This window comes from Taeniopygia guttata, chromosome 4A, assembly GCF_048771995.1.
Source record: "Taeniopygia guttata chromosome 4A, bTaeGut7.mat, whole genome shotgun sequence".
Lineage (NCBI taxonomy): Eukaryota > Metazoa > Chordata > Aves > Passeriformes > Estrildidae > Taeniopygia > Taeniopygia guttata.
This window is the reverse complement of record NC_133029.1, coordinates 7,425,471-7,452,206: the sequence shown is the minus strand read 5'-3', so window position 1 is coordinate 7,452,206 and position 26,736 is coordinate 7,425,471. Positions and strand designations below refer to the sequence as shown.

The following is a 26,736-nucleotide window of genomic DNA, read 5'->3' as shown; positions in this document are numbered from 1 at the left end:
GACTCAGCTCAATGTTGTGCCACATTGCTGTCTCTGCAGGGACATAGGAATGGAAAGTGAAAAAGAGAGGATTGCATTTAATGTCCCAGTTTGTCTGGGCAGAACTTGTGGGTAGAGGTAAAGGCAATGGGTCTCTGCCTATTCTGACCACTCCTCAGGGAACTGAATGTAAACTGAGAACCATCAAACACACATCTCCCTGAACGGTTTCCAGGGAAAAATTATTTTCCACAGCCATATCCCACTGCTTTCTTCCTCTGCCTGCATTGGAGCAACTGGGAAGAAACTGGGCTGGGGTGATGAGCACACATCTCAGCCACATGGAAGGTACCAGGGTGCCATCATTTCTTCCTAGCTGCCAGCATCACTGCAGGGGCAGTGGATTTCTGAGCTGTATTCCTCCAAGGGAACCATGAAGTTATTTCTAGCTTTGACCAAAGTTTTCTCTTCGGAGTGTCCCTGTCTGTGCTCCCCACTGTGCTGTGACCGCTCCATCAGCCTGTTTTCAGCAGGTACTGATAGCTGTGATGTGCCAGGAGCCCTTGGAGGGCTGCCCATGCATTTTGTGAGCCCTGTTACCACGATACTGAACGCAGAGCAGATGTTTATTTCAACAGAGGTGGCTTTGATTCCTTTTCAACTTTTCACTCGAGCTGCCATCGTGAGTGAATACTTCTCCCCAGGAGCCAGGCGTGCTGTCAGGGCCCAACAGGGCAGGCCTTGTGGCTGCAGCCAGGGAGGAGGGAACAAGGGTGAGAGGCAAGTGGCACAGCAGCACAAAGCAAGCTGATGGCCCCGGCCTCTCAGGAAGGATGGCTGAAGCTCTGGGGACAGGGACTGAAGATGTGTGTGTGTCTGCATTCACGTGTTTGTGCACATTTGTGTGTGTGTTTGTGTGTTTTGGTGCTGGCAGCCTGGCAAGGCTGGGAAAAAGTAGTTTCCTTCTCACAGCTAGTGCATCCTAGCACTTCATTGTCCTTTTTTCCCCCTCCCAGTTGCCTCCATCAGGTTATTGCTGCCTTGCTGCATACATGGACCAGCTTAGCTGGAGTGAAGAGAATATCTTCTTGAGAACAACAGAAACCAGGCACCAAAAAATATTGAAGATGTGGTAGGAAAGGTAAGGAGATCCCTTCCTTTAGTACAGTAATTCCATATGAGAATTACCCAGATGAGATAATTACTTCTTTCTGATTTTTTTTTCCCTTCTCCTTTACCCTTTCCTTTCCTTCCTTTTTTTTTTTTTTTTTTTTTTTTTTTTTTTTTTTTGGTTGGTATATTTTAAAAAATACCTCTTTTTTTTTCCTCTTTCCTCTCTCTTCTTTAACCCATCTTGTTTGTCTTTCTCTCCACCCTTTTCTTGGTGCTGGCAGAGCAACATGCCCTCACAAATACCTTACCCAGAGTTCTGCCCAGGGCTATCAGCCTCTTTGGAAGGAGTGCTTTGCTAGTGTAGGAATTCCACCAGAACCAGCTTCTTGCTGTTCCCTTATATAGAAATGTTTTTAATTCTATAAATACTGTATGCATTTTACTAAAAAAAAATTAGGGGAAAAAAAGGTTGGACTGGCTATGTAAAGACACTGTGCTGTTGGGGCTGGAGTTTTGTTTGCCCACTGGCAGGGCCTCTCACTTCCTTCACCCTTTCCACTGTTGTGAGCAAACTATTTTTGGTATTCCAAGAGCGCAAGCTTTGCTGAAATTCTGGTTTCCTGCTTAGTGGGGGGAAGAAATTAGAGCAGAGAAGAGTTATTTAAAATTACAAAATATATTTACAAACAGGGGGAAGAATATATGAGAACAGTAATTTGAGAACAATGTTCTGTGATATTAAACTACTGAATTGGATACAATTACCTATAAATACATATATGTATGTCTCTGTGTGTGTATTTAGAGGTTGTGGTTTATTTTAGAGATGGAAGTGTAAATAGAGTATATTTGTAATAAAGAGATCAGAAACAACACAGTAGCTCCATCTCACTTATCTTGCAATCTTGGAAGCACAGAGCTGTCCTACAGAAGATCATCTTCTTTAAACCAAATACTGTATTGAAATAAAAAGTTAACTGGCACAAGGATTTTTTGTGTTGAAGGTGGAAATGTTGCCCTTGAACTTGTGAACAGTCCATTCAATATCATAATCCTTAGGAACATAGTGACTCACCATTCACCAGACTGGTGCAATACACATGCACTATCAGCTTAGTACCCTCATAAAGACAACTCACTGGGTTTTCTTCCCTGTTATGGGAAATTAAAGATTATGTCAGCACAAAATTCCTTTGCTACAGACTCATCTAGTACCATAAGCACTGTGTCTATTGGTCCTGTTAACAAGTGGCTCTGCCTACCATCTACCATTGCAGGGCAGTTCCTCCCATCTCAGCTGAGCACTTTGGCAAAATTTTAACCTCCAGGCTAAACTTCCACATGGAACAGGCCAATCATGCAAGGACAAAGCCCATCCACCACAGCAGCTCATCTCTGACTACAGCCAGTGGAAGGGGCTGGGGAGGTGGATGAGAATGGAGTGAGCAGGGGCAGTGCTTGCACTCGCCTCAGGGGATTTGCAGCTCACCTAATTCCTCAACCAGAGGTGCTAGTTTTATAAACAGTATTTCCCAGTGTTAGAGGTTTTTTTTTTCCTTCCATGAAACTGTCCAGTCACTTTTGGCCTGTAGCAAATAGTTCACCAGCTTAACTATACCCTGTGTGAAGAAGTGCCTTCTTTTATTTGTTTTGAACTTGGCATCTGCTTGTTTGATTTAATAATCTTTAGTCTTTACATTGAAGGAGATGGTGAACCAGCATCCTTCACCCACCTCTTCCATCCTAGGCATTTACCTCAGCCTGATTATTTTCCTTAAAAGTACAGGAAGTGTCAATTAAAAAATAGTTCAGGCATTTCTAAGAGGAAGATTGCAAGAAGATGTATCATTTTGCCTTGCTAAGAAATATCATTTTGTTCCCTTTGCTTCTGAGGGAGGATGTGGAGCATCATCCTTGTGTCAAGCACGTACCATTGTTGTCTCCTGAAGAAAATGAATGGTTTTACTATATTACATGAAAATCTCAATTTTTAAACACTTAGCTGGCATTGGCAGACTTTGGCAGCTGAATTATCTAAATAATCCATTTGTGCTGGAGGATCTCCATGCACCTAGTGTCCTATAGAACAACTGAGTTGCCTCCTCTGGGGGAACCAAGAGCTGCAGAGGCAACAAGGAAGGTGGGATACTGAGAATACTAGAGAGAGAGGGGAGACAAGATGTGTTCTGGGCATGGGAGTGAAGGTGGCGACCAGAAGTGAATGTACTATGGTCTGGGTTCTTGTCCAGCTGCAAGACTCTGTAATTTTAAATTATTTATTGGATACAGAGATGTTGAAGTTGTAATAAGGGATTGACAAGGACTACATTTGTCTCCCATGAGTTAGTGAGTATCAGCAGCTTCTAGTACTGGAAATTCTGAAGATCCTAAATAAGTTGCCTTGAAGACAAAGTGATTTCCCTAATGCCCATGAATCAGAGACTGATTTATGTCAGAGGACTGAAAAATGATGTTCTTAAAAAAGCATTTTAATTCTTCCTTTGGCATTCCTGATGTTCTCATTAATAAAATAAATATGTGGTTCTTTTTTCCCCTAATTCCAGTCAACTTTTAGCTTGCACAACATCTTTGGCAAGGTGTTTCAGACTTAAAAACATGAAAGGCATTCAAAGTTACTGGTTTGGGATGCTGTATGCCACTTCTATGGGAAACCCTTTAGCTGTGCTGCTTGTTTTGAGAGACAGGTGCCAGGCAGGAGAATTGTGGGTGCCTCTAAATGCATTGCAAGGGATTGGCACCACAAGCCCAGGTCAGTGCAACACCAACCAGCTGAACTTTGCGAAGGCACTGAAGGGCTTGCAATACCCAGATTCATCCTGATACATAGAAACTGTGCATCGTATTTTTAGACAGATGTGTGAGTTTGCATCAGCTCTGCTAGAACCAGATCAGACACCTGTTCCCTCCCTTCCCCCAGCACACCACTGTAAGGAGTCCTTGGAGTCTGTAAAATACAGTATTTTTCTGTTTAACACTCTAATTAATTTAATTTTATTCATATATGTTTGAAAGTTTAAGAGACATTTCTACCACTTTTTGTGGTAGGTCTAAAGCAACTAACATGGTGCAGGCACTCTCCAAAAGCTCCGTGGTTTTGATAGTTCCCTGCAGTCTTCTGATGTAAAAATAATTATATTTTCACACCAGCAACACAAAAATAGTAGTTAAAAAACATGAAACAGTTCAAGGTCTGACTTGGGTCACATTGCTACTGTGAGGCCCTGGGAGCTGTCCTAAGTGAATTATAGACACATTTTAAGTCTTGGAAAACAGCGGCACCAGGTATTTAAAGGGCAGGCTGGTAGGGAGCAATATCAGCAACTGACCACCTGTCTTTCTTAATGCACAAACTAGAATTTGCTAATTACAGGGGGGAATACAATATTACAGCCCTTTTCTTAGATGTTATGGTGCCAGTCTACCTCACTTCACAGCCTGGCTCAATGATTCAGTCATTGCATGACCAGCTGATTACCTAAGATTCCCTGACAGGTTTTCCTCCTTGTCTCTGCTCAGCATGTCATTCCTGGGCTTTCTGACCTGGCTTTTCACAGGATGTTTTTCTTTGTGTTTTTGTCACTGCAGTTCCTTTAGTCAACCTGCCATGCACAGAAGACAGCTATAGATGTACTTACTGGGGAGAATACCTTATCACATGCTTCACAGTTGTCCTGCAAGACCAGAACTAGATCTCTCTTAAATAAATCTGCTACAGTCCCTTTCATGTTATATTAATCTGCATGCAAGTCTGAAATACATAAAAGGCCAAAAGTTACAGTATGTGGCCCCAAAATAGGAAGAATGGATTGGCAATTAGTAGTCTCTGGTACGAAGTAAACAGGGAGAAAATATGTATAACATCAAGACAAGATAAACAATTAGCAGGAATCTGGAGAGAAAAATCAAGGTAATATATGGATAGAAAGAGAAAAGCAAAGCGTCAGAACCAGAAGAGGATCAGCAGGTCTGCAATGCAGCAGCAGCATGAAATAAAAATAATTTTATTTCATTTGTCAGGATTTTTTCAGGGCTTATGTTCTAAAGATTATTAAAAGGTAGCAGGAGAAGTGATTTAAGTATATTTGAGCAGAATGAATCAGGCCAGGATTCAGAAGTACCATGAATTCATTTATTTGCTCAACCACTGTACATAATTAAAGATTTTTGTCAGTAGAAATCCCCATTTCTTTCCAGAAGTTTATTAATGGAAAACATTTTTGAATTTAATTATATGGTATCAACTTTCAGAAAATACTTACCTTAAACATTCTGCACATTGAAATGAACTCCAGGAAGGCTCATAAGTAACTTAGATGTATAACTAAAACACAGAAGCCTTTTTAAGTCATGCTATTTTTTAAAAAGGTGCAGAGGAAAGTAAACATTTTAGTAACAGTAAAGGCTTAACAAACCGGCGAGTTGGAAAAAAAGTATTCCACCACGATCCACAAGCCCATCTTTGACAAACATTACTGTTTGTTTTTTGGTTCAAACCACAGTGAGTTAAGGATGGAAAGACTGCCTAAATTTGAAATTCTTGTCTTCAGCCAGTTTTAACACAACCTTACCTTAAACAGAGGTGTTTTGTGTTTCTTGCCCAGTGCAACATTCCTCTGAGTCCTAAGGGAGGGAGACTGCCTGCTGTCACATCCTTTCTGAAAGGACCCACCCTCTCAGCAGGATAGCTCTGGTACGGCCAGCAACCCAACACCTCCAGATTACTTTACTTTTTCTTGGCTTTTAGATCTAGAAACCTGTGAATTTGTGGGAAGCCTTCACATACCCATGAGGATATTTGTGATGGATCCATGTGACTTCTTGTGTACTCTTGGTCAGTGGGCTGCTGGGGAAGACCAGCGCCAAAAAAAGATGCCAGTTTGAGCTTTGCTCTAGTAACTGGCAAAACTTACATGTATAGGAACGTGAATCACACACACTAATGTGTGACTCATGCATGAATGGGAAAAAAGTCACTTCAAAAATACTGTTATTTTCCCCTCTCTAGGCCCTGGTAGAATGTTGGGGCAGCCCAACTCACCAGGAAAGCAGGTGGTGGTGAGGGAGAGGAAAGCAGGTGGTGGTGAAGGACACAGGTATGTGTTGGGACAGCCCTGCAGCAGCCAGTGCAGGATGGGGAGAGCTGCCCAAGGAGGGGGGAACCCCCCCCAGGTGAGCCAAGAAAGAGCCAACCACCCTGAACTGGGAGCTGAACCTCCAAAGACCAACTGGACCTGCCCTCACCACCTCTGCCACAGCTGGCTGTCAGGAGCACCCCTGAGACAAGAAGACATCGCCACTTTTGTCACAAAAGCAAGTAAACTCCATCAAATATTCCCTCAGTTATTTGTACCCGGTTACTACCCTGTGTCTCCGGGGTGCAGGAGCCAGCGGTACCGGCGTGTTGGGGACAGGGGGGCCAAGGGGCAGCGCTGTGACTGTGCAGGAGGGACCCCATGACAGCACCCGAGGGGTCAGCATTGCTGCTGGTGAGGCTGCACCTTGAGTGCTGTGTCCAGTCCTGGGTTCAGGGAGGACACTGAGGTGCTGGACCGGGTCCAGAGAAGGGCACAGAACTGGGTGAAGCACCTGGAGCTCAGGTGCGATGAGAGCTCTCGAGGGAGCTGGGGGTGTCTGGCCTGGAGAAAAGGGCGCTCAGGGAGGACCTTGCTGCTCTGTGCAGCTCCTGACAGGAGGCTGAAGCCGGGTGAGGGTCAGGCTCTTCCCCGGGGAACCAGCCACAGGACAAGGGGATAAGGTCTTAACTGTGCCAGGGGAGGTTTAGGTTGGACATCAGAAAGAATTTATTCACAGAAAGGGTGATTAAGCTTTGGAACGGGCTGCCCGTAGAGGCGGTGGAGTCACCGTTCCTGGAGGTGTTTAAGCAAAGACTGAACGTGGCACTCGGTGCCCGTGTCTGGTTGGCAAAGTGGTGTTTGCCATCGGTTGGACTCGATGACTTCAGAAATCTTTTCCAACCTATACGCCGGTCACTCTGTGACAGCCGGGCGGCCGCAGCCCGGGCCGTGCTGACGCCGAGGGGACCCGCGGCCCCTCCCTCGGCCGTGCCCCGGCCCCGGCCCCGGCCCGCCCGGGGAGGCGGGCACCGTGACGCCAGGGCCGTGCGGCGGCTCCGCCCCGCGAGGCCGGAGCCGAGACGGAAGCAGCCGCCGCACAGCAGCCGCCGCCTGCAGCCGGAGCCCGACATGGCGCTCTGAGCCAGCCCCGGCCGCGCCGAGAGCCGCCACCCCGGGGGGCCCCGAGCAGCCGCCCCCGCGCCGGGACCGGGGAGCGGGGCATGGGCAGGGCCGCTGCGGGGAGCCCGGCGGGCAGGGGACAGCGGCGCTAGCGACCCCCGCCCGCCCTTCGCGCAGCGCAGCCCCGCGGCCGCGAGGTGAGGAGCCGGCGGCGGGCGGGGGCCGGCGGGCAGGGCGGGGAGGGAAGGAGGGAGCGCGGCCCGCGCTGAAGCCGCCGCCTCCCCGCCGCTTTGTCCTTCCAGGCCCCGCCGCCGCCGCCCAGGAGAAAGAGGCCGAGATCGGGGAGCAGCGGGCGGCGCCCGCCCGGCCGCCGCAGCCCGCCATGGCCCACTCGCCCGTGGCGGTGCAAGTGCCCGGCATGCAGGTGAGCTCCGCACCGGGCCCAAAATGGAGGCGGCGGGCCCGGCCCCGGCTCCGGAAGCGGCGCTTGCGGCCCGCACCGGGCGGAGCCGCCGCCGGGGCGCGGGGAGCCGCGGGTGGGCGAAGCGCAGCGGGGCCGCGGGGAGGCCGCGTTCGGGCCGGGGAGGCCGGGCCGCCGCCTCGCCGGGGGAGCGAGCGAGGGAGGGAGGGAAGCAGGGGCTGCTCCGAGGTAACGGGAGGCTTCGGGGGCCGCGTACCTGCACCCCGGCGGAGGAGAAGGGATTCCCCTCCCTCCATGCCTCCCTTTGTTCAGGGGTGGCCGCGCCGCATCCAGGAGCACGTAAGAGCCTCTAGAACTGATTAAAGGCGAAGTGAAGTTAATCGCAGGGTGTGTGGGTGCGCTGTAAATGACATAGCAGGCGCGCTGGCAGGCGGACCTGCAGCAGGACTTCCCCACCACCCTGGCGCTGGGCCTGTAGTGCAGCTTCCCGGAGGACCTTGGGATTCATGGAAAGGTGGTATCCGCCAGGTCTGGTGGGGACAGAGCACTGGCGAACATAGTGTGTCAGAAACCTGCACCTCTCCTCGCCTGGGAATCAGGCCTGGTGTCGCTTTTCTATGTTTGTGTTACCTGCTTAGAAAACAAACAAGTTGGTGTGTTACTGACTTTCATAGGAAAGGTGGAATACCTCTGACTCTTCATTCTTACTCCACTGGACAATCTGATACAAATTTAGCCAGAGATCTTTATCAATGTAAAGATCAGCTCAATTCAGTGCTGATTTTTTTTTCTTGTCAGGTACTGGCAACCCAGTCAGTGTTTTGAGCATTCTCTTAACTTCTAGGATAGTCATACCTGTGTAACATCGGAGGTTTTTTCACTTCAAATAATACAGAAACATTTATGATACATTTCTGTGTACAAGAGAGATACAGTAAAGAGTTCAGGAGGCTTCAGAACAGAAATATATCTTTTGGTCAGGTAACTGTATGACTTCTACAAAGTGTAGAATTGATATATAAACAATACTTATATATTTATAAGTATAAGCCAGTTACAGTGCTATGGTTTAGTTTACCTTTCTCTTTTCTAATAATTTCTAGGCTTTCTGAAATCTGTTAAATTATGGTAATTCACTGACTTTCTGTTTCTGTAAGAGGACACAAGCCACATCTTCTCAGCCTAGTTGTTCCATTGTGTCAGAATAACTGTTGCATTAGAACATCATAAAGAAATTTTGTTATAAAAGATTTAAAGGTTTTAGTCTGAGCTTCTTTAATTACAGCCTCTGGGCTTTCTAGTGTGTTTGTATTTGGGAAACTTTTGTTTCAACATTCTAGTTTGTCAATTTCCTATTTTTATATCTGCATAATGTATTGCTGTCCTGTTTTCTGTAACTGCCAACACAAAAGGACCTTGAAATTATTTAAGGTTCTGTTTTTTTCATTGTTACACCAATAAACTTTATTCTAGTAGCATCCTTAGCCCCACTAGTATTGTTATTAGTTTAACCCACAGCTAGTAACATATATCAGTATGTTAAAAACATTTTTTAAACTATTAGATAAATCCAGATGCATAGAATTAAAACACATTTTTTCACTTGGTGACCTTTTTATGAAGATGATTACACAAGTCCTGAAACCCTCAGAATACAAAAAAATAGAATTTGGTGTGATGTTAATCTGCTCATCCTTCTAGAAGAGTCATAATACAGAGGGTTTTCATTTAAAAAAAAACCCTAACCCAAACACAACAACTTCATGACAGTCTGAGATAGAGGAGTTGTTTCCTTTGGGGTTTTTTAACCTATCTGGACTATTCAGGCAGGATCATCTAAATGGTGGTAAAAGCGTGTCTGCTTCTGCTCAGTGTTAAAGTAGATGGGTGGTGATTGATTAAAGAAGGAATAAACAGGTTCCTCTGTGATGCAAGATGTAATGGTTATGTTAAAACTATCACTGTGGGATGGTCACAGTGCTATTGTCAGAGAATGTCACAAGTTTGAAGTTTTCAGCTTTATTGTCATCTTATGCTTTCCCTTACATTTGATTATACAAAAAAAAAAAAATCAAGAAAAATCCAGAAATAAACATGTTATGTAATTTCCATACTCCAAAACCAGACCTTAAGACAGTTTATCACCAAAGTATATCAGATGCTTTTTTGACTCTTTTAAGATTTTTCACCTTATGAAGAGTCAGGTCCCCTTTAAAAAACACTCAAACATGGAAAATTACAGAAAATCACGGAGAGTTATTTTGGTGGACTTGCAGTCTGACTTTAGTCCCCTGACAGCAATGGCAGACCCAGAGGTGGTATTATCTGTTGCCCTTATGAGTAGTTACAGAGCCATTTGTTTATGTAGTGGTTATGTTCTGTTTAACCTGTCTTGTGTCCCTAACAAAACCAAATTTTATACCTAACAATTCTTGCTTCTGCAGACAACTTCCTAAACACATTCATTTTCCTTGCTCCTTTGGAAAGGCTGCACTTGGTGCAATTGTACAGCGTTAACTTGGCCAGCTGCCTAACTTCTAAGCCCATTCAGTAAAATCCATGTGCTCAGTGTATGTATAACATGAGTGGTCTGAAGCTGAACATGATACCACAAATTATGGCATTTTATGCAGAATCCAAGATGAGATGGAAAATGGAAAGGATAATGAGCACAGTTAAGGTGTCCTGGTTACAGGAAGCACAGTTTGCAGTGAGCTTGATTGTCAGGTTTGAGGTTTTATTCAGTAATGTCACAGTAACTTTGTTCCTTGGGATAAAAATACTCAGACTAGTTCTTAGTCTGGAATGCTTTGAGATCTCACAGTGAGAAACCTGTTCACCAGCACTGTCTTCAAGGAATCCAGTTGAACTCCTACAGAACATTTCTGGATACAGTTTGCAGGAGACACATTGCCCGTGTTTTGGCAGCCCAGGTGCTGAAAACAGCTGGACTGAAGAAGGTGTTAGACTCCTTATTATTAATCCTAAATGCTCTTCTATTGCCTGGCAGATAGAGTACATAGTTCAGAGGGTTGTTTGTTTCTAGTGATCAGAACATTTCATGGGTGTAATTTGAGATTAATGTGTTTCTGATGAACTTACCTTCTTGGCAGCATCTCACACAATGCTCCAAAACTCTTTACAAATAAAAGAGGTTGGAAACTGTTCATTTGCAAGTGAGTAACAATTAACCTTTCTAAGGTGGACGGGGAGGCTACTTTTCAGTGTGTCAGCATTTAAATTTTCTAAACTAGTCTGTGAATTTGCTGGAGCATCACTCAAGTGGTAAATGCCTTTTTTAGCTGGTGGAGTTTTAATGTAACTTACCCTTTTCCTATTCTAATTTGTCATGCAAAACCCTTAGTCTGTGAAATACTAATTTATTAACTGATGGAAATATTAATTATTCTCATTTATATTTTTTGTTAGTATGTGTGTCTTTGGAACCTGGTTTAGGGCTTTATGTCCTATTTTCTCTGCTATCCTACTTATCTAAACACTTTCTGTTTCCTTTCTCATGGCTTTGTTGATATCCCCTGATGCTGTATGACAGTAGTTTTGAGCACAGCCAGAAAGGTTGTTTAGAGCTGCTCTCCATCTGTTTTTGTTGGCATTCAGGCTAACTTGCAATAAAGAACCTAACTTCCTCTAAAAGTGTAGCAGCCAGGAGCATGTGACCTGTCAGGCAGTGTACTCTGATTCACAATTGAAGGATTGCTTGATTAAATGAAAACTTGGATGTCCAGGTGAGCTTTGCTCTCTGTGCTGCCACTTAACAGTGACCGTAGGGCGCTGCTCACTCTGGAGCCTGGCAGCTGGAGAGTCCCTCCCTGCAGGGTGCTCAGGGGTAGATCAGTAATGCCTACTTGGGTAAGTAGAGAAAGATGAGGGGCAGTGTTTAATTTTGTAAGTGGTCTTTTTCATAGCCCTAGAAAAAAAACACATTTTCTCTTAACTTAGTGCACATCAGAAATGTGTGATACCTAAAGCTAGTCTTGGAAGTGTGTCAGATTTCTAGTAAACCTTATGCATTGAAGTTAAAAGAATATGGCTTCTGTTAAGAGCAACCAGTCTGTTACTGTAAAATACTTATATGTTTAGAAAGTGCATGTTAGAGAAACTTAAATCTTTGAAGAAAGATGCATTCAAGGTTCTTTTAATTTATTCCGCTCCTAGGAACTGAGCTGTATCCAGGCGCTTCTACAGCAAATTTGTAAAGGCTTTAAACCTTTACTATTTAGAAACATGTCTTACTTAAGGGAAACTGGAGAATCTAGCACTTGTTGGACACCAGGAGACTTCCACAGTGCCTAGAAAACTGATGTCTTATGATTAAGTTGATGTGGACTGTGGTGTTTTTTCCAGTTTCAGTTCCTTGATTGGTACTTCGAGCTGCAGCAAAGGTAGACTCTGCGGGAAGACAGTATTTTAAGCCTTATGGAGAACAAGCCTCTTTTCTGCTTGAAGCAGCTCTGCTTTAAAATATTGGTGGAATTCAATACTGCAGTGGTTCCTTTCCTAGGAACAGGAAAGGTGTTGCAGAACCTACAAGCTCTGTTGTAGCTAATAGTAGATTCCTAAATCAGCTCAGGCTGTATTAGCTGAACTTGGTTCTTCCCTCTTATGCCTCCTGGTAAGTTACTCTGGTGGCACGAAAAGTATGGCTCAGTAATCCTTGTAATGTCTTACTAGTGTCAAAGGAGGAGAGTAGACAGAGCTCTGAGAAGTATTCAGTACATGGGAGCTGTGCAGGTATAATCTCCTGGAATTCAGGAGATGCTTTTGTCAGGGTTAAAAGAAAAAGTCCAGTCCTGTAGTAGTATTTTCTGTGCATGTTTTACAGTTTTATAGACACATTGAGTGCTTTGACTTGGAATTCAGAGGCAAATCAGCTGAAGCTGGAGAGAGTGCATAAACCAGCTCACCTTAATCTTTGTGCTGTTCTGCACCATCATACAATGTCAGTTTTGAGCAGAGAATAATACTCCCCCAAATGTAAAAACATTACATCTGAAAATAGAGTTCTGACTTTTAAAAGGATAGAATTGTTGTTTTGTTCTGATTCTAACATTTAATATATTTGCACTAGCTGTTTTTGATCTCCAGTGTCCCAGCTTTTTACAAGTTCTGATGTAAGTTTTGTCTAACTTTTCTCCTTTTTCTCCAAAAGGAGAATGTACAGCAAGCAATAGCTCAGTAATATATTGCAATTTTTTATATAGGTACATATATTAAGGAGAGGAATGTTTCTTTATATCTAGAAACTCAGTGGTACACCAGGAGGCGTATATATGACTGAGTGTGCCTCTGCCAACAGCATTTGTCCTATGGTACCTGTGAAATGTATTGGTGAAGATAGACAAGAGTAGCAGCCTCAGCTTTCAGCCATCTCTAAAAGTGAAAGGCTGGATTTAAAACCATTAGTAAAAGTACCACTTGTTTTCTCTTTAGTGACTGTCTTCAGATTTAGAAGTTGTGAAATTTGAAAAATTATAAGAGACTGTTGTTTTGCCTTTCATTTATTCTTAGGGACTGAATTAAATAATTGATAAAATTATTCAGAAATGGGTTTGGGGAAGATGAGGTTGGAGATGAATGGTACAAAGTTGAAGCTTTGGAATGTTTCTGTGACAAGTATTTTTTGTCATGCTGTAGTGTCTGTGTGTATGGTGTCTTCGAAGAAATAATTGGTGATTTATCCATTACGTAAGGAATCACTGTTCCAAATCCTGCTATTTCTTTCTTACGAAATTGGAAAAAAAATTCCAAAATTCCTTCCTATTACTGCCTCACCAGTATTTATTTAAAGAACTGTCATTTGCTCTTTAAATTTAAACTTCTTGCAGTTCTTCTGGAACATGTCTGTTCTGCTGATTAGATGAGGATCACTGAGCACACTCCGTAGCTCTGAAGGAGAAGCTTAAATATCCTGGGAAGGGTGCCCACCTGGTGATATTCACTGAAATCTCCTCTGCCGCAGGATTGCTGGCCAAATAGATTTGGCAAAAAGAACTGAATCATAGAAATTATTAATACAGGTACTGACAAGGTAGCAGTAGCGTGCTGGTCTCATTCTTCATCATATTTTGTGCATGTGTTTTTGCAGTGTTGCGCTATATTGATTAGGTCCATAGCTCAGGAAAGAGCATGGCTCCAACTTTGTTCCTTCTTCATAAGAAAAACTTTGAAAAATTGCACAAAACTGCAGTTTTTGGAAATATATAGCCAAGTTTATGTTGCTGAAATCTGGATTTGAATGGTCTTGATTGAGGCAGCATATCTGAAAAAGCTTTCTGACAAGGTCTGTCATGGTTCTGCATGAATTCTCTGTGCATCAGTGAAGGAAAAAAAGTAATGAGAAATGTGCAGAAATCTGCAGGTTTCACACTTGAGCCTTGGAAGGGAGAGTATGAGAGCCCAGAGTGGCTTCACTGTTTACATGAACCAGAATTCAAGAACCATATGTTCAGTCCTGGAGAATGGGGTGGTTTTTTTCCTGTTTTCCTCCTGTTCCCCCATCTTTTGCAGTCTTTCCTCTGAACTGGGTACTGTTATATTTTCTGAATATCTGAATAATGTTGACTGGGGGAGGATTAGAGTGTGTCTACGCTTTGCTTGATGTCGAGTTGTGTTTCAGTGGAGGCTTCTGTGTTGGGAGCTGAATGCAGAATAATAAAAACAGTGTCCAGCTTGAAGTGACCATGAATGTAGCATGCCTAAATGTAAAACACTGAGTAAAAAGATTGAATTTCTACTGATGTAGATCAGTTAAAAACATAGAGAATTATGAAGGGAGCAAAATGTTCTTGCTGTTGATCTCTCACCTAGGAAGGTGTCATCTGGCAGCTGGTCACAGCAAGAACACTTTTACTTTCCTGCACAGCTTTATTCTAGCCTAGTTGGCAAGAAGAATCTGATTCTTTTTTTTTTTTTTCTCCAGGGTGTTTCTTTTCCTCCCCTCCCCCTTCCCCTTGCCTTTTATGTAATGAGATGCTTGCCATGCTATGAATGAGCTGCAAAGTAATTGAAAAAGGAGCTTCCTGAACGGGCAGGTTGGTTCTGGCAGCAGAGATTTTTCTTTGCAGCTCGCTTTGGAGTTGTATTTCTGGTTTTTCCTTGTGTGCTTTTTGTAGCTTCAGGTCCAGTATCATCGATATGATCGAGGGCCAGAGTTCAAGAGGAAAGTACAGCTTTCAAGCTTGCGGTCCTCTAGCCTTGGGGGAGAGGACAGAAATGTAGGATTCTATTAGACTGCTGTTTGCCTTTCTTTCTCCAATCTGGCCCCTCCCCAAATTAAAGAAATGGTGATACCCTGTAAGTGTGGGGTCCCACTTAGGGTTCATTGCAGGCAGTCACTATGCCTGGAGCCTTATCTGTGGTAACTAAACTTGTGGCCTGCTCTTTAACCCACCCACACTGTGGTTTGGAGCCATCCTTTTTCAACTAGCTTGTTTGTGCCTCACTTTAATTTTGTTTGGCCTGAAAATAAGTAGTGACTTCTTCAGTGGAGAGATTTAAGTACGAATATGTGTCATGTTTGAGGTCTTTTTGCTACTTTTTAGTTTATGGATTGGTAAGTTAAAACCCTGGATTTTATTGTTATTTGTGTTTTAGCTGGCTTGTAGTATAATTCTAATCTTATTTACAGGAGGAAGGTTTGTGTATCAAATTCTAACTTGCACAGGAAATGCTAAAATGGCTTCTAGAGTGAGAAGGCCTGTCAAATTTATATAACAGTTGCCACTTAACAGTATTTAAATATTAGGAAAATGGTTGAAATGCTTTAATGATATAGGGTATTGCTGGCAGAGTTCTGACACGGTTATTCCTTTAAATGGGTGTGGCAAAAAAAAAAAAATTGTGTGCTGATAAGCAGGCTGGTGCTGAAAGGGAGGGCACACTGCTAAAAGTAGGCTGCAGCTCATAAATGGTTATTTTTCCATATTCCTATTAGATGTGGACTTTGAAATCTCTCTGCAGAGTACATTTTTCAAAGCAGTTCTCAAAGTGGAGAGGTTACAAGTGTTCTTAAGCAAGGAGAAATTGCAGGAGTCCTATATGTTGTGACTTCTGAATCGGGTTAGTTCATTGAGGTGGGTAAGTTACTCATTCAGCAGTCAATTGTCCTGCACTGTTCAACGGAGAAGATGAAACTTGTGAAAGATCAATTTGTTGAACTCTTAATAAATGCAGAACAGAGTTAGTTGATACAACACCAGAACCTGTTGATGTCTTGAACTGATTTCTGTCTCCATTTCAGGATGTCCATACTTCTAGCTAGAAAACATTCAGCCACTCACATATTTTTCAAATTATAGTAGAGACTCAATTATGTAGTTTGTGCGTCCCCCCCACCTTAATTTCTCTGAGTTTTTTTAATAGGCTGTGCTCCTCAGAGATGTGAACAGACTGGAGATTATGCAGCTGTATGCAGTGGTTTGAGGACATTTAAAAATATACTAGGTAGTTAAAAGGTATTGATACATAGAATAGAAGCCAAGTGGGACTCCATTTGAACTGTAGGATGTGTAGGATATCAGTTATAGAGAAACTCACCGTCATGGGAAATTGCTCTTTGTTTCCTTTCCTCAGTGCAGAGTACTCTTTATAAATAATTGGTGTAAATGTTTTAAATTGCCTTGTGACAAAGAGCTAATCTCTGCAACATATGGTATTAGTCTTTTTTTGTGCTTATTTATGCATTTGCCTAAGCTGCTTTATGTTGTGTGAAAGAAAAGCTAAGAATAGAGGAAGTGAGTTCAGTGGTTTTCATTTTCAGCATAACGTACAATTGACAGCTCGCATCTGCCACAGGTCAGGTGGTTTGAATATGAAGGTAATTCTTTCCTTAAAAATCTGACAATAGGTGGATTTGAAAGCTGATTTTAGAGTTTTGATAGTCATAGAAATTTTCAAGCAGCTCACCTTATGTCTAACTTGATGAAAACAGCCACATAGGTTTTTCTTGCTGTTTTTGCTTTTATATGAAGTTCCCTAGGTTCTCACTAAAAATGGCAATGAGTATTGCCCTTGTCAGATAAGAGATGTTTTATAAAGGGTGTAACGGAGATCAGGCCCCATATAAGGGCAGCAAAACCCAGATCTAATTTTTCTTATCCACTGAATAGAAAAACTTGTAGATAATGTAAAAATCTGATTAAGTCAAATTGTTTTGTTGTTAAAGTAATATTCTCTGCATGTGTATCATACAGTTCCAGTAAATATAATCAAATCCTGATACCTTAGTTTTGAACAGGACTGCAGGGCAACATCAGATTTTATTTACATGCCAAAACAGCTGGAAAAAAGTGTGTATATGTTCAAGATGAAGAAAATAGGTGTGTACAGGTTCTGCCCTTGTTTTGAATGTCAGCAGCTTCATTTTTTCTTATTCTTTTTAAGTAATAATGGATCTGCACCTGTGCCTTCATTAACTTCAAACTATTTAAATTTTTATGCATACACACACACATGCCTATGTATACACACACTAATGCCTGGCACTATTTCTGTGAGTAACTTTCCTTATGCACGTAAAATATGAAAATATATATAATTTATGTGAATATATATTGTTACATGCTTTAATATGCATGGTGTATAATTAATGTGTGTATATATATATAATATCTGAAACAACATGCAGATAGTCTATGGCAAGAGATAAGGAATTTATCTGTTAAGACATTACTCTTAAAGAAGTACTGTAGCATATCACATTTGTCAATCTTACTCCCTCTTAATTTTATTTTTGGGGAGTCTGAACAGAAGAAAAATTTATTATCTGAGAATAGGTAAATACCTGCAAGTGGATTTGTTTGAAATGTCAGTCTTTTAAACACAGGTAATTCTGATGGCTTCCAAAGATACCAGGACATGTTAGACTGCCATAGTAGTGGGTGAACACTCTGTGGGGCTTCTCTTACTAACCTTTTATAAAGTCCTTTGAACTAATTATTATATTTTTATTTAATACATATTTGGATAATATAGGTGAGCTGCTCTGTAGCAGTGCTACAATTCTGAGGGAACTTCTGTTCCAGATAAAGCCTGGGAGATGCTTGAAAGTCCTCATAGTGTAACAGCATTTTTCAGTCAGGTTTTAGGAATACTGTTAAGACAAGAGGATATATGTTCTCACACTGACAGACTACTTGGAAGAAATCTCACAAGACTGTTAAAATAATTGCTTTAGGAATCCTAGAGGATGTTGGGTGCCTGATTTTGTTGGAATCAAAGAATTATTAGTTCAGTCTCTGTCCAGGATACTTTAAAGGTTTGGGTTTTTTTTTCATTCAGTTGTGTTCAGTGCCTTTGAATGAAATTAATTTATGAGCGTTTTCAGAAGGCCTGTTTTTGTAAAAGAGCTGTCCTGTACCAACAGATCTGGACACAGCAGTTTATTCTAATTTGGTCTGTGTCATTAGATTCCTGTATAATCTTGGAAGTTACATATTCAGTATGCTTTAAGTTTGTTTTAAAGAATTCAGGATCTGAAGAACCAGGTACATGACAGGGTCAGAGGTGAAAAGGTGACTCAGCAAGTCCGTCTTGTAGCAGAGCACAGCCAGGAGGACATTGCTTCAGAAACATGTGTTTACTGGAATCAAAGGAAAGAGGTTATATAAGCCAGATTGGCAGAATGCTTGACACAGCAACTGACAAAAACTATGTTAAAAAAAAAGAAGTATGCTGGCAAAAATGATGCTATAGGGGTTTTTATTTGGGGCTTCTGAGCAAGTGATAAGGTTGGATAACCTCCTGAGGTCCTTTTGGAGCCAGATTGTGTGACTTTGTGTGCACATACAGATGTGTATAAACACATACAGTGATGGCGTAAGGTTGAATAAGAGAGGAGGAGAGGTTTCCTGAAGGCCCCAGGCTGTGTGGCTGTGCCAGGCTGGTGAAACGGTGCATTTGGAAGCGGTGCAGAGGGTGCAGAGAGGGCTTGTGTTGTCACGCTCATGCTGGTGCTCTTAGTCACACTGGCAGGACTGGGGCTGGCATGTGAATGTGCCTGTGCTTGTTGCTGCTTTTGTCTGGAACTGGGCTTAGGGAGGGAAAGAGTGAGATATTCTCTGCCTGATTTGTCCACTTAGAGGTATTATCTTTGGAGAGGTGATGATAGAGTTCATATATTGCTTATTGTGTTGTTACCATCTGCTGCCCAACAGACATGGATTCCCATGGAAACCAGTATTTATTAAAAAAAAAAGAATACTGGTTATTTGTGCAAGCATCTTTCAAAGCTTTTTTCCATTTCAGTGAAAAATCTGTGAAACAACAAGGAATAAAAATGGGTGGTTTTGCTCAGGAGTGTTAATAGTATTAAAAATCTTAATTTCTATCATATTAGAAGTTTAGCTGGCAGCTGTGTTGCAGAAATTTACTGGTATGTTTTGAGGATGTGTATAAACACATATACACTTATATTTATATAAAATATATCTCCATCCTTTTCAATACATTTGTTTATGGAGCAGTCTTTTAAAGTTTTGCTTTGTTTTCATTAGTTACAGAAAAACATTCCTGTAGAACAGTAGGCTTAAAGACAAGGAAATTAAGAAAGGTAAAAGCAAATCTGTTCCAAAATGCAGTCTTTGTTCTTAGGCCATGTTTTAAGTTATGTAGTGTTACAAGTTTGAAGTCTTTCCAAAGGACATTATCTCAGTATTAGCTGTAGTTGGTCGGAAATATTTGTCCTTATCCTGGAGTGTCCTACAGTCCCTTGTCAGCCTCGGTGAGTAACAGAAGCTGTAAAGCTGACTTTGCTTGCTGTGAGAGGATTTTCTGAGAATAGAAAGATGTGACTGTTTCCTCAAGTAGTCCTGCACAGTTTGTTCTCCTCTGATGCCCCTCTGTTCCACCTCCTCCTCCCAGGGATATGTACATGGAGTTCTGCAGCACTGGGAAGTCCAGCCATGACTGATCTCCCTGTACTCCAGCAGTCACACATAATGGCATCAGGAGTTGTTGGAAGATAAAATAGCCTTTAAAGATCTGATTCACCTGAAGTAGCTTGGGGGAGAGAATTTGTAGGCCTGGTTTGTTCTGTTGGTGGTGGTTAAGTAGGTCTGTAGGATGGAGTGATGTGTGTTGTCCTTTGAGGTGATCAGACATTTATGAAGGGCTGGATTAGCTGAGCATGTCTGTTATTAAATTGCTTTTCTTTTATCTGACTGGAAATGCTTAACAGGTTTAATCTCAAATCAACAATACCTGTTAGTATTAATGACTCCTGGAATCTCAGATTCCAAGTATGTCTTAAATTGAAGCTAGGTTTTGTGAAGATGAGTATTTAAGCATCAATAAAAGGTATTGCCATTCATCTCTCTTAACTTGTTTCTTGGAAGTGTGTGTTCTTTGTTTATCGTAAATGGAGAACTATATGTTAATTACTCCTTATTGTAACTAATGCAGTTGAAAAATGATTCCTGGCTAGAGGACAGTTTGGCATCTTACCTGGCAGCAGGGTAAAGTTGGGTGGCAGTCACTGCTGCTTTTGCCACACCTGTCCCTACAATAACTTTTTGGAGCATGCCTGAAAATGGATTTTAAATTCAGATTTTTTTAAAAATTCTTTTTAGTCTTAGCAATGAAATGATGGCAGGAGCTGGTGCAGTAGTTACGGTAATGTGTCTCTCTTCAGACAGTCTGAAGATTTACTGCTTTTAACTAAAAGCTTTATGAGCACCTGAAGGCTTCAGTTATTTTCTTTCCTACCATAAAAAAAATAGTTCTTTGGTTTCAGACCAAATAGCTTCTTCTTTTTTTTTTTCTTTTTTTTTTTTTTGTTTGCTTTGATTATATATTTGTTCATCTTTTAGGTCTTTCACTGTCTCTATCAAGAGAAGAAAATACATTTTTTTTGTTTTAATTATTTCTAGGAATTGTTTTTAATGGAGCAGAGTAGCAATGAGCTCGTTGTAGAGCTCATTGGAGAATTCCTCATTCCATAGTTGTAATGTGCTGGTCAGGAGCTAGAAATCTTACCTCCACAGATCAGTATGAATCTGCTGTACTAATTCATGTTCCCTCCTCTTGTGATAGCAGAAATAACAGCTTGGTATATATGAGCAGTGAACTGATTCAGCTGAAAATAAACCTGGAAAATCATATGGTTAACTCTTAGCTAAATCTGTTTCCTGATTCATTTCGCCATATTTTGGAATAAGTTCTGGTTCTGGTCAAAGGGAAGAAGCAACACTAAGGGTCCAGATGTAAGAAAATGGGACTGTACATTTTGGGCTAGCTTAAAGTGCTAATGCATTTTTTTTTCCCAGTAAAGATTTTCTCAGGAATTTGCAAGAACACCACAATGTAAAGTTATTTTCTGGAGTTTCAAGTTCATACTTGAGTATTTGGTTGTGTAGGGTAATCTGTGCTTTAGGTTAAATGTCTGCTTTTGCCAAACCTGCCACTTCTTTTGCTAGTTCTGACTTTTGGAATGTGAGAGAGATGCAGAGCAAAGCATTTCTTCCACGTTTTCAAATTTTCTCACTGAATTAGAGGGCTTTTTTCACGCAGAGACATTTCTTTATTCAACACTGATGTGTGCAATCAGTTGCTCAGTTCTGATAGCAGTAAGGTGTTTAATTATGTTGCTCTGCAAAGCATTGGTTCTTTAGGTGTGTCTATCTGACCTCTTCAAAATATTTCTCTGTAAACTTTTGTACTCTCATCTCCAGTTCTGTGCTGGTAAACTGTGGAGTGTGTCATCCACGTCCTTCACAAGCCAGGGCTCTGATGTTTGGATATGCAAGGTTCTCTAAGCAGCTACATGGCTTGCTTTATCTCGAAGGCAAATTGAGAATTTGCTTCCTTTTTGTTGCCCTCCTGACTGCTTGTCTACTAGAAATTTACTTACTTGTCTACTAAGAAATCTATTTGACTACTAAGAAATCTAAAATATTTTATAATAACCAGTCTGGTTTAAGAGTAGTTACTCAGCAGAGATTGCAAACCAGCAGTGTCCTCAGCAGTGCTCTGCTCCCCTCTGTAAGGCACGTGTGGTGGTACCAGCCAGTTCTGAGCAATGCCACGTGTCCAGCACTCCATGACAGCTTCTCATTCCTTTGCTGAACACCTCTCAGTCCCCTTGGCTCATCTTTCTGTCAGTCCTTTTAACTGCCCAAAGACACCTGGTCTCACCTGAGCTGGGGCTCTGCCATCCCCTCCCGGGCACCCCTCGCTGTGTTACATGACAGGGAGCTGTGCCTGCCCAGGCTCTTGGCCAGGTGGGAAGCTCAGCCTTTTCTGCCTGGGTGATGGTGGTGGTGGTCCTGTGCCAGTAATTGCATTCCCCAGTCTTCACAATTCCTGCACAGGCAGGATTAATGTTAGGAACAGCTCTGTTCTTTAAAAGGTTGTTATGTGAGGAAGTGAAATGAGGTTTGTATCTGACTCTCCCCCTGGTAAGGCTCACTTACCTTTGCCAGAATTGCATAATGTATGTTCTGTAACTAATAGCTGAATTAGAAGTTAGTGTGTAGGAAATAAATTTACCTGATGCAACCCTTGTGGTGATGATAAATCTGGATGGCGTGCTTCTTGGGGAGTAATGAGGACCAATAACTTGGAAGTAAATTAGGCAACTCATGTGTCTTTTTCCCCTTTTTTTCCTTTTTCTAGAACCACAGAGCAGACCCAGAAGAACTCTTCACAAAATTGGAACGCATTGGGAAAGGCTCCTTTGGTGAGGTCTTCAAAGGAATTGATAATCGGACGCAGCAAGTGGTTGCCATAAAAATCATAGACCTTGAGGAAGCAGAAGATGAAATAGAAGATATACAGCAAGAGATAACTGTTTTAAGTCAGTGTGATAGTCCTTATGTAACAAAATACTATGGATCATATTTAAAGGTAATGTATAATATTGCAAAAGATTTGCTAGAATGCTGCTATGAAAATCATCTTAAAATTAAGGAAGATTTATCATGCCAACTTGGCATTTTTAGTAGGTTTTTATTTTTCTTTGAACAGAGTTTTTAATTTCATTTTTCTCTTTTTGCTGCTTGCTGTTTGGGACTGGGATTTGCACAGAATGACTAAAGAATGAACAGAGTTGATAAAGGATTCTTTTTGCCATTGCTTTTGAACCTTGGTTTTCTCTCCTCCCTCCACAATCTCTAGCACAATTTTGTGGCCTTTCTGAGCAAAAGAAAAGAAATACACCTTTGTAGTTAGAGAAGCAAAAGCTGTTCCTGGTGTGGAAAGAAACCCTGTGCCATGTAAGATGTGTTGGCAGTTATGCAGTTTAGTAGGCCTGAGACAAAGTAACACTGACATCAGCAGTTATGTAACCACTGTGTGAAATGTTATCTAAGGCATAATTTAACAAACAAAAATGAAAACCTACAGAAAACCAAAATGTTGAGTAAAACTTTTCACCTTAAATGCTGCTTAAATGTTTTGTGCTGCTGATGTATTTTGGGTGACTTTTTAAAAAATCCCTGAAAACATTTAATGTAAACTAAAGTTTTAGTGATAGTTCAAAGTATATTAAGTATCTGGGAGGGGTTATTTGCTTATGTTTGGGATTTTTGTTGGTTTTAGTTTGTTTGCTTCAGTTTGGGAGGTTTTTCTGGTTGGTTCTGTTTTTTGGTGCTTGGTCTCGCTCTCAGCATTTCTGCTTTCTTAAGGTGTAGTGGGGTTTTGTACATTTTAGAGACAGATTTCTGATAAGTGTTCTCTGTCTCACCCTTGTGCTGTATCTTTCAGTGATATGTAAAAGTATTTGCAGAATTTATTTAGTAATATTCTTTGTAGATTTTGGATTTTCTGTTTAAATTGCAAAAGGATTCAATCTTTTATATTTTAATACTAAGTGGACAAGTTATTTTCCGAATATTTCCAGTATATTTAGTATACTCCAAATACTGACTTCTCATTTTGGCTAATGTAAGACAACTGTAGTGGCTTTGCTGTTTACTGTGAGTTCTTCACACCTGAGTAAGCATACAAATTGCCATTGATGACCCATTTTTGCTTCTCTTTATTGGACTCAATCAGTGGGATTTTTGTTTTGTTTGAGAATAAATAATAAATGCCTGAGAAGTAAGATTTACTTTCTACCGCCACAGCATATTAGAACAGGTCAAAGTAAGTCTTGCGAAGTGTTTTTACTTGGAAATGTTTTTGCTTGAAAAAGTGTTTTGTGACATCTCAGAACTAAACAGTGATTTCAGCAGCTATGAATAGAGGAATTAAACTTTGATTGGGTGGGGATTTGTTTTGTTTGTTCTTTGTTTTCTCAGAGGTGGGGGGTGGAAAGAGCTTTATAAGTTATGGATTGAATAGGGAAAGAAACAGCAATATAGGTGTGGAAAGTAAAGTCTAGTTATTCTATCAGTGCTACACAGCTATTAAATTCTGCTTAGGTTTTTTTTATTTAAAAAAAATTCTTGGCAAATGTAGGATTATGTTAATGCTGCAGTACTCTCTTCACCACTATATGAGTTCTTTCCATTTCTGTTCTAAATGGATACATTCTGAAAGATTAATGCTGATGTCTTGTTTACTTTTCACACTTGGAAAGTTTTTGGGGAAGGAAAATTTCTGTGCATTGAGTTCAGTGAGATGTTTGTAGAATTTCAGTTACTTTCTCATTCCTGTAAGAAATTCCTCTTTTAAAAAAAAAAAAAAAAAAAAAAAAAGTAGAAAATTGTTCACAGGAATGTTTTCTATCCCAGAGTAGCATGATGGGTATTCTGCTGCTTGCTATTCCCCCTATTCCCCAAGTAAATGAATAAAAAGGTCCACAAATAAATTAATACCTTTAATTCTGTAATTAAAAATAAATAAAGCAACTTTTTAAGTAGTATCTTTTATCTAAATTGTTCTTAGACTAGATTAATCCCTGGTTGCTAGTTCAAGGTCTTTTAGCTTGAGACTCATCAGGGGAAAGAGGGTATTGGCTTTGTTCATTGTGCAAAGAATCTTTTATTTTGCCTTTTCATTTTAGTAATAGCAAGTATTTTGAGAGTTTGTCTGTCTATTTTGTTTGCTTGTTTGTTTACTTAATTGATCTAGCTGTGAACTTTTTATTAGCTATTTCTTGGAGAGTGGTTGTCAGCCTAATTGTTAAGCTGTGTAGGACTTAATTTTTCTATACACTGTAAGTATATCTTTGAAACAATGAAATGGGTACAGCTGTGTACCAAATGACTGTATAATTAAAGGTTAAAGAATATTGAGGTTAAATTCTGAAAAATGAGATGTCTTATTTCTCACAAAGCCAAGTCCTAGGCTGTAGAGATTAAACGCAGTTTGCCATGGATAGAACTAGTGTGAAGTTCACACTCTTAATGGTCCCATATGTTTATTCCTGGATACTTCAATTTATATATAAAGATCACTGAGAAATTCCTAGAAATACTTTTTTAAGATAATGGTTAAAAAGAGCATAATGTAAATAAAAGGTAATTCAAAATTGAAGATACTTTTTTCCATCTTTATTTACAGGCAAACAAAACAGTTGAGCCAGTGTGCTGTGTTTCAGATCATGCTTTATGAACTAGAAATAGTTTACTAAAGTGTATTAATCATATATGTAGCTCTTTCTGAACTGTAGAAATGCCATTGGAAATATTTGTAGTTTTGCACTGTTTAAAGAGACTTAGTGTTTTCCTGACTAAATACCAAAGCAAACCCTCAGTGCAGAAGCATTCAGGTTGCCTACAGCACTTACTGATACTTCTCTAGTTCAGTAATCTAGATCTGTCTTAAATCTTTAAATTTTATAGTTTCTACTTCAAAGAAATTACCACTGAGACCATGTGTTGGCTTCAAGTTTATCATGTAAGCCTCAGTTCATCCAATTGAACTGTAATGGAACATCTCCTGTTGTAACTTACTATTTTTTAATCAATTTTAACTAAGTTTAGAGTGAGCAGATTGTTCTTGTCATCATTTTGTAGTTCTTGAGTTTTCCCTCCAGCAAGGTGGTTGATAACTAAAAGTTCTTACAACTAAAACATGGAAGAAGAGATGTAATTGTGAGGGGGTTCTAATTGCGAACATTTCAGATCAGAGATTTTTTTTCAATTCTACATATTCTGTATCTTGACAGTTTCTTTGCACTTCAGGATGCAGAGGTAGCCTTGTGGCTGATGGAGATGGAGTGGCCCAGTCCCAGGGAGCCTGGGCCAGCTGCATGCAGCCTCTCCAGATGCCCCTGCTGCTGAGAGGCAGAAAGGAAGAGTGTCTTTATTTCAATTACTTGACTTACTAACTTGTGACATTCTGCAGCCTAGCTGTTCATTAGCTACAGCTTGTATATCCAACCTGTAAATGTGATTTAAAAATATGGACAGTCCTTTAATCGTTTTCCTAGCAGTGCAATGTTACTTGTCTGTTATCAGGTATTTTAGTCTTGAAAAACCTTATTGGTACAAGATGGCAAGGTCTGTTTCCTTGAGGTTCTTTTGATTAAGTTGATGCTAATTATTGTGACACAAAAGGTACAAAAGCCCCATATCATGGTAATGTGGGATATGTTGATGTTCAAATGGGAGTTTCCCATTCAATTAACCTCAAAGCTTAGGTATTAGTAATTTTTTCCTAAATTTTCCTTGGGTGTCTGGCAAGATCAATAGTGTTTTCTAAACATACTGGTAGATGATGTGCAAGCATATGTACAGTCAAAGAATGCACCTTAATAAACACATTTGTGTACAATAATAAAATGTTTTACCTTTATATCATGGCTTTCACTAATTGGGTAGAATCATATGAGCTTCAGCTATATTGCAACTTTTGTGATTGTAAGATAATTTAAGTCCTGATGGAGATATTTGTATATATTTGTAGCTATTTCATATGTGTAGAAGGTCAGGATCTAAATTTGTCTCCTCATCCCCTATTGCACTTGGATTGCAATTAACATCTCAATAAATAAAGAATTGGGTGTGGAGGGTCCCCTTGATAAGTTAGGTTAGATAGCTGAAATTAGTGTTTTGCTCCAGCCTAATGGGTTGTCAAAATGCATTACTCGCCTACCAGTTCAGG

The 26,736-nt window shown here is 40.8% G+C and overlaps 1 protein-coding gene across 1 annotated transcript in view; it reads left to right on the top strand.

Moving 5' to 3' along the window:
• The first annotated feature begins 7,228 nt into the window (after window positions 1–7,228).
• Window positions 7,229–26,736, top strand: part of STK26 (serine/threonine kinase 26) — a 30,478-nt gene continuing 10,970 nt past the window's right edge. Inside the window, exons 1-3 of the mRNA XM_030272544.4 lie at window positions 7,229–7,504; window positions 7,610–7,731; window positions 22,360–22,590. Of these exons, the coding sequence (XP_030128404.1) occupies window positions 7,690–7,731; window positions 22,360–22,590 (273 nt within the window). The 5' untranslated portion in view covers window positions 7,229–7,504; window positions 7,610–7,689. The remainder of the gene's footprint in view (window positions 7,505–7,609; window positions 7,732–22,359; window positions 22,591–26,736) is intronic.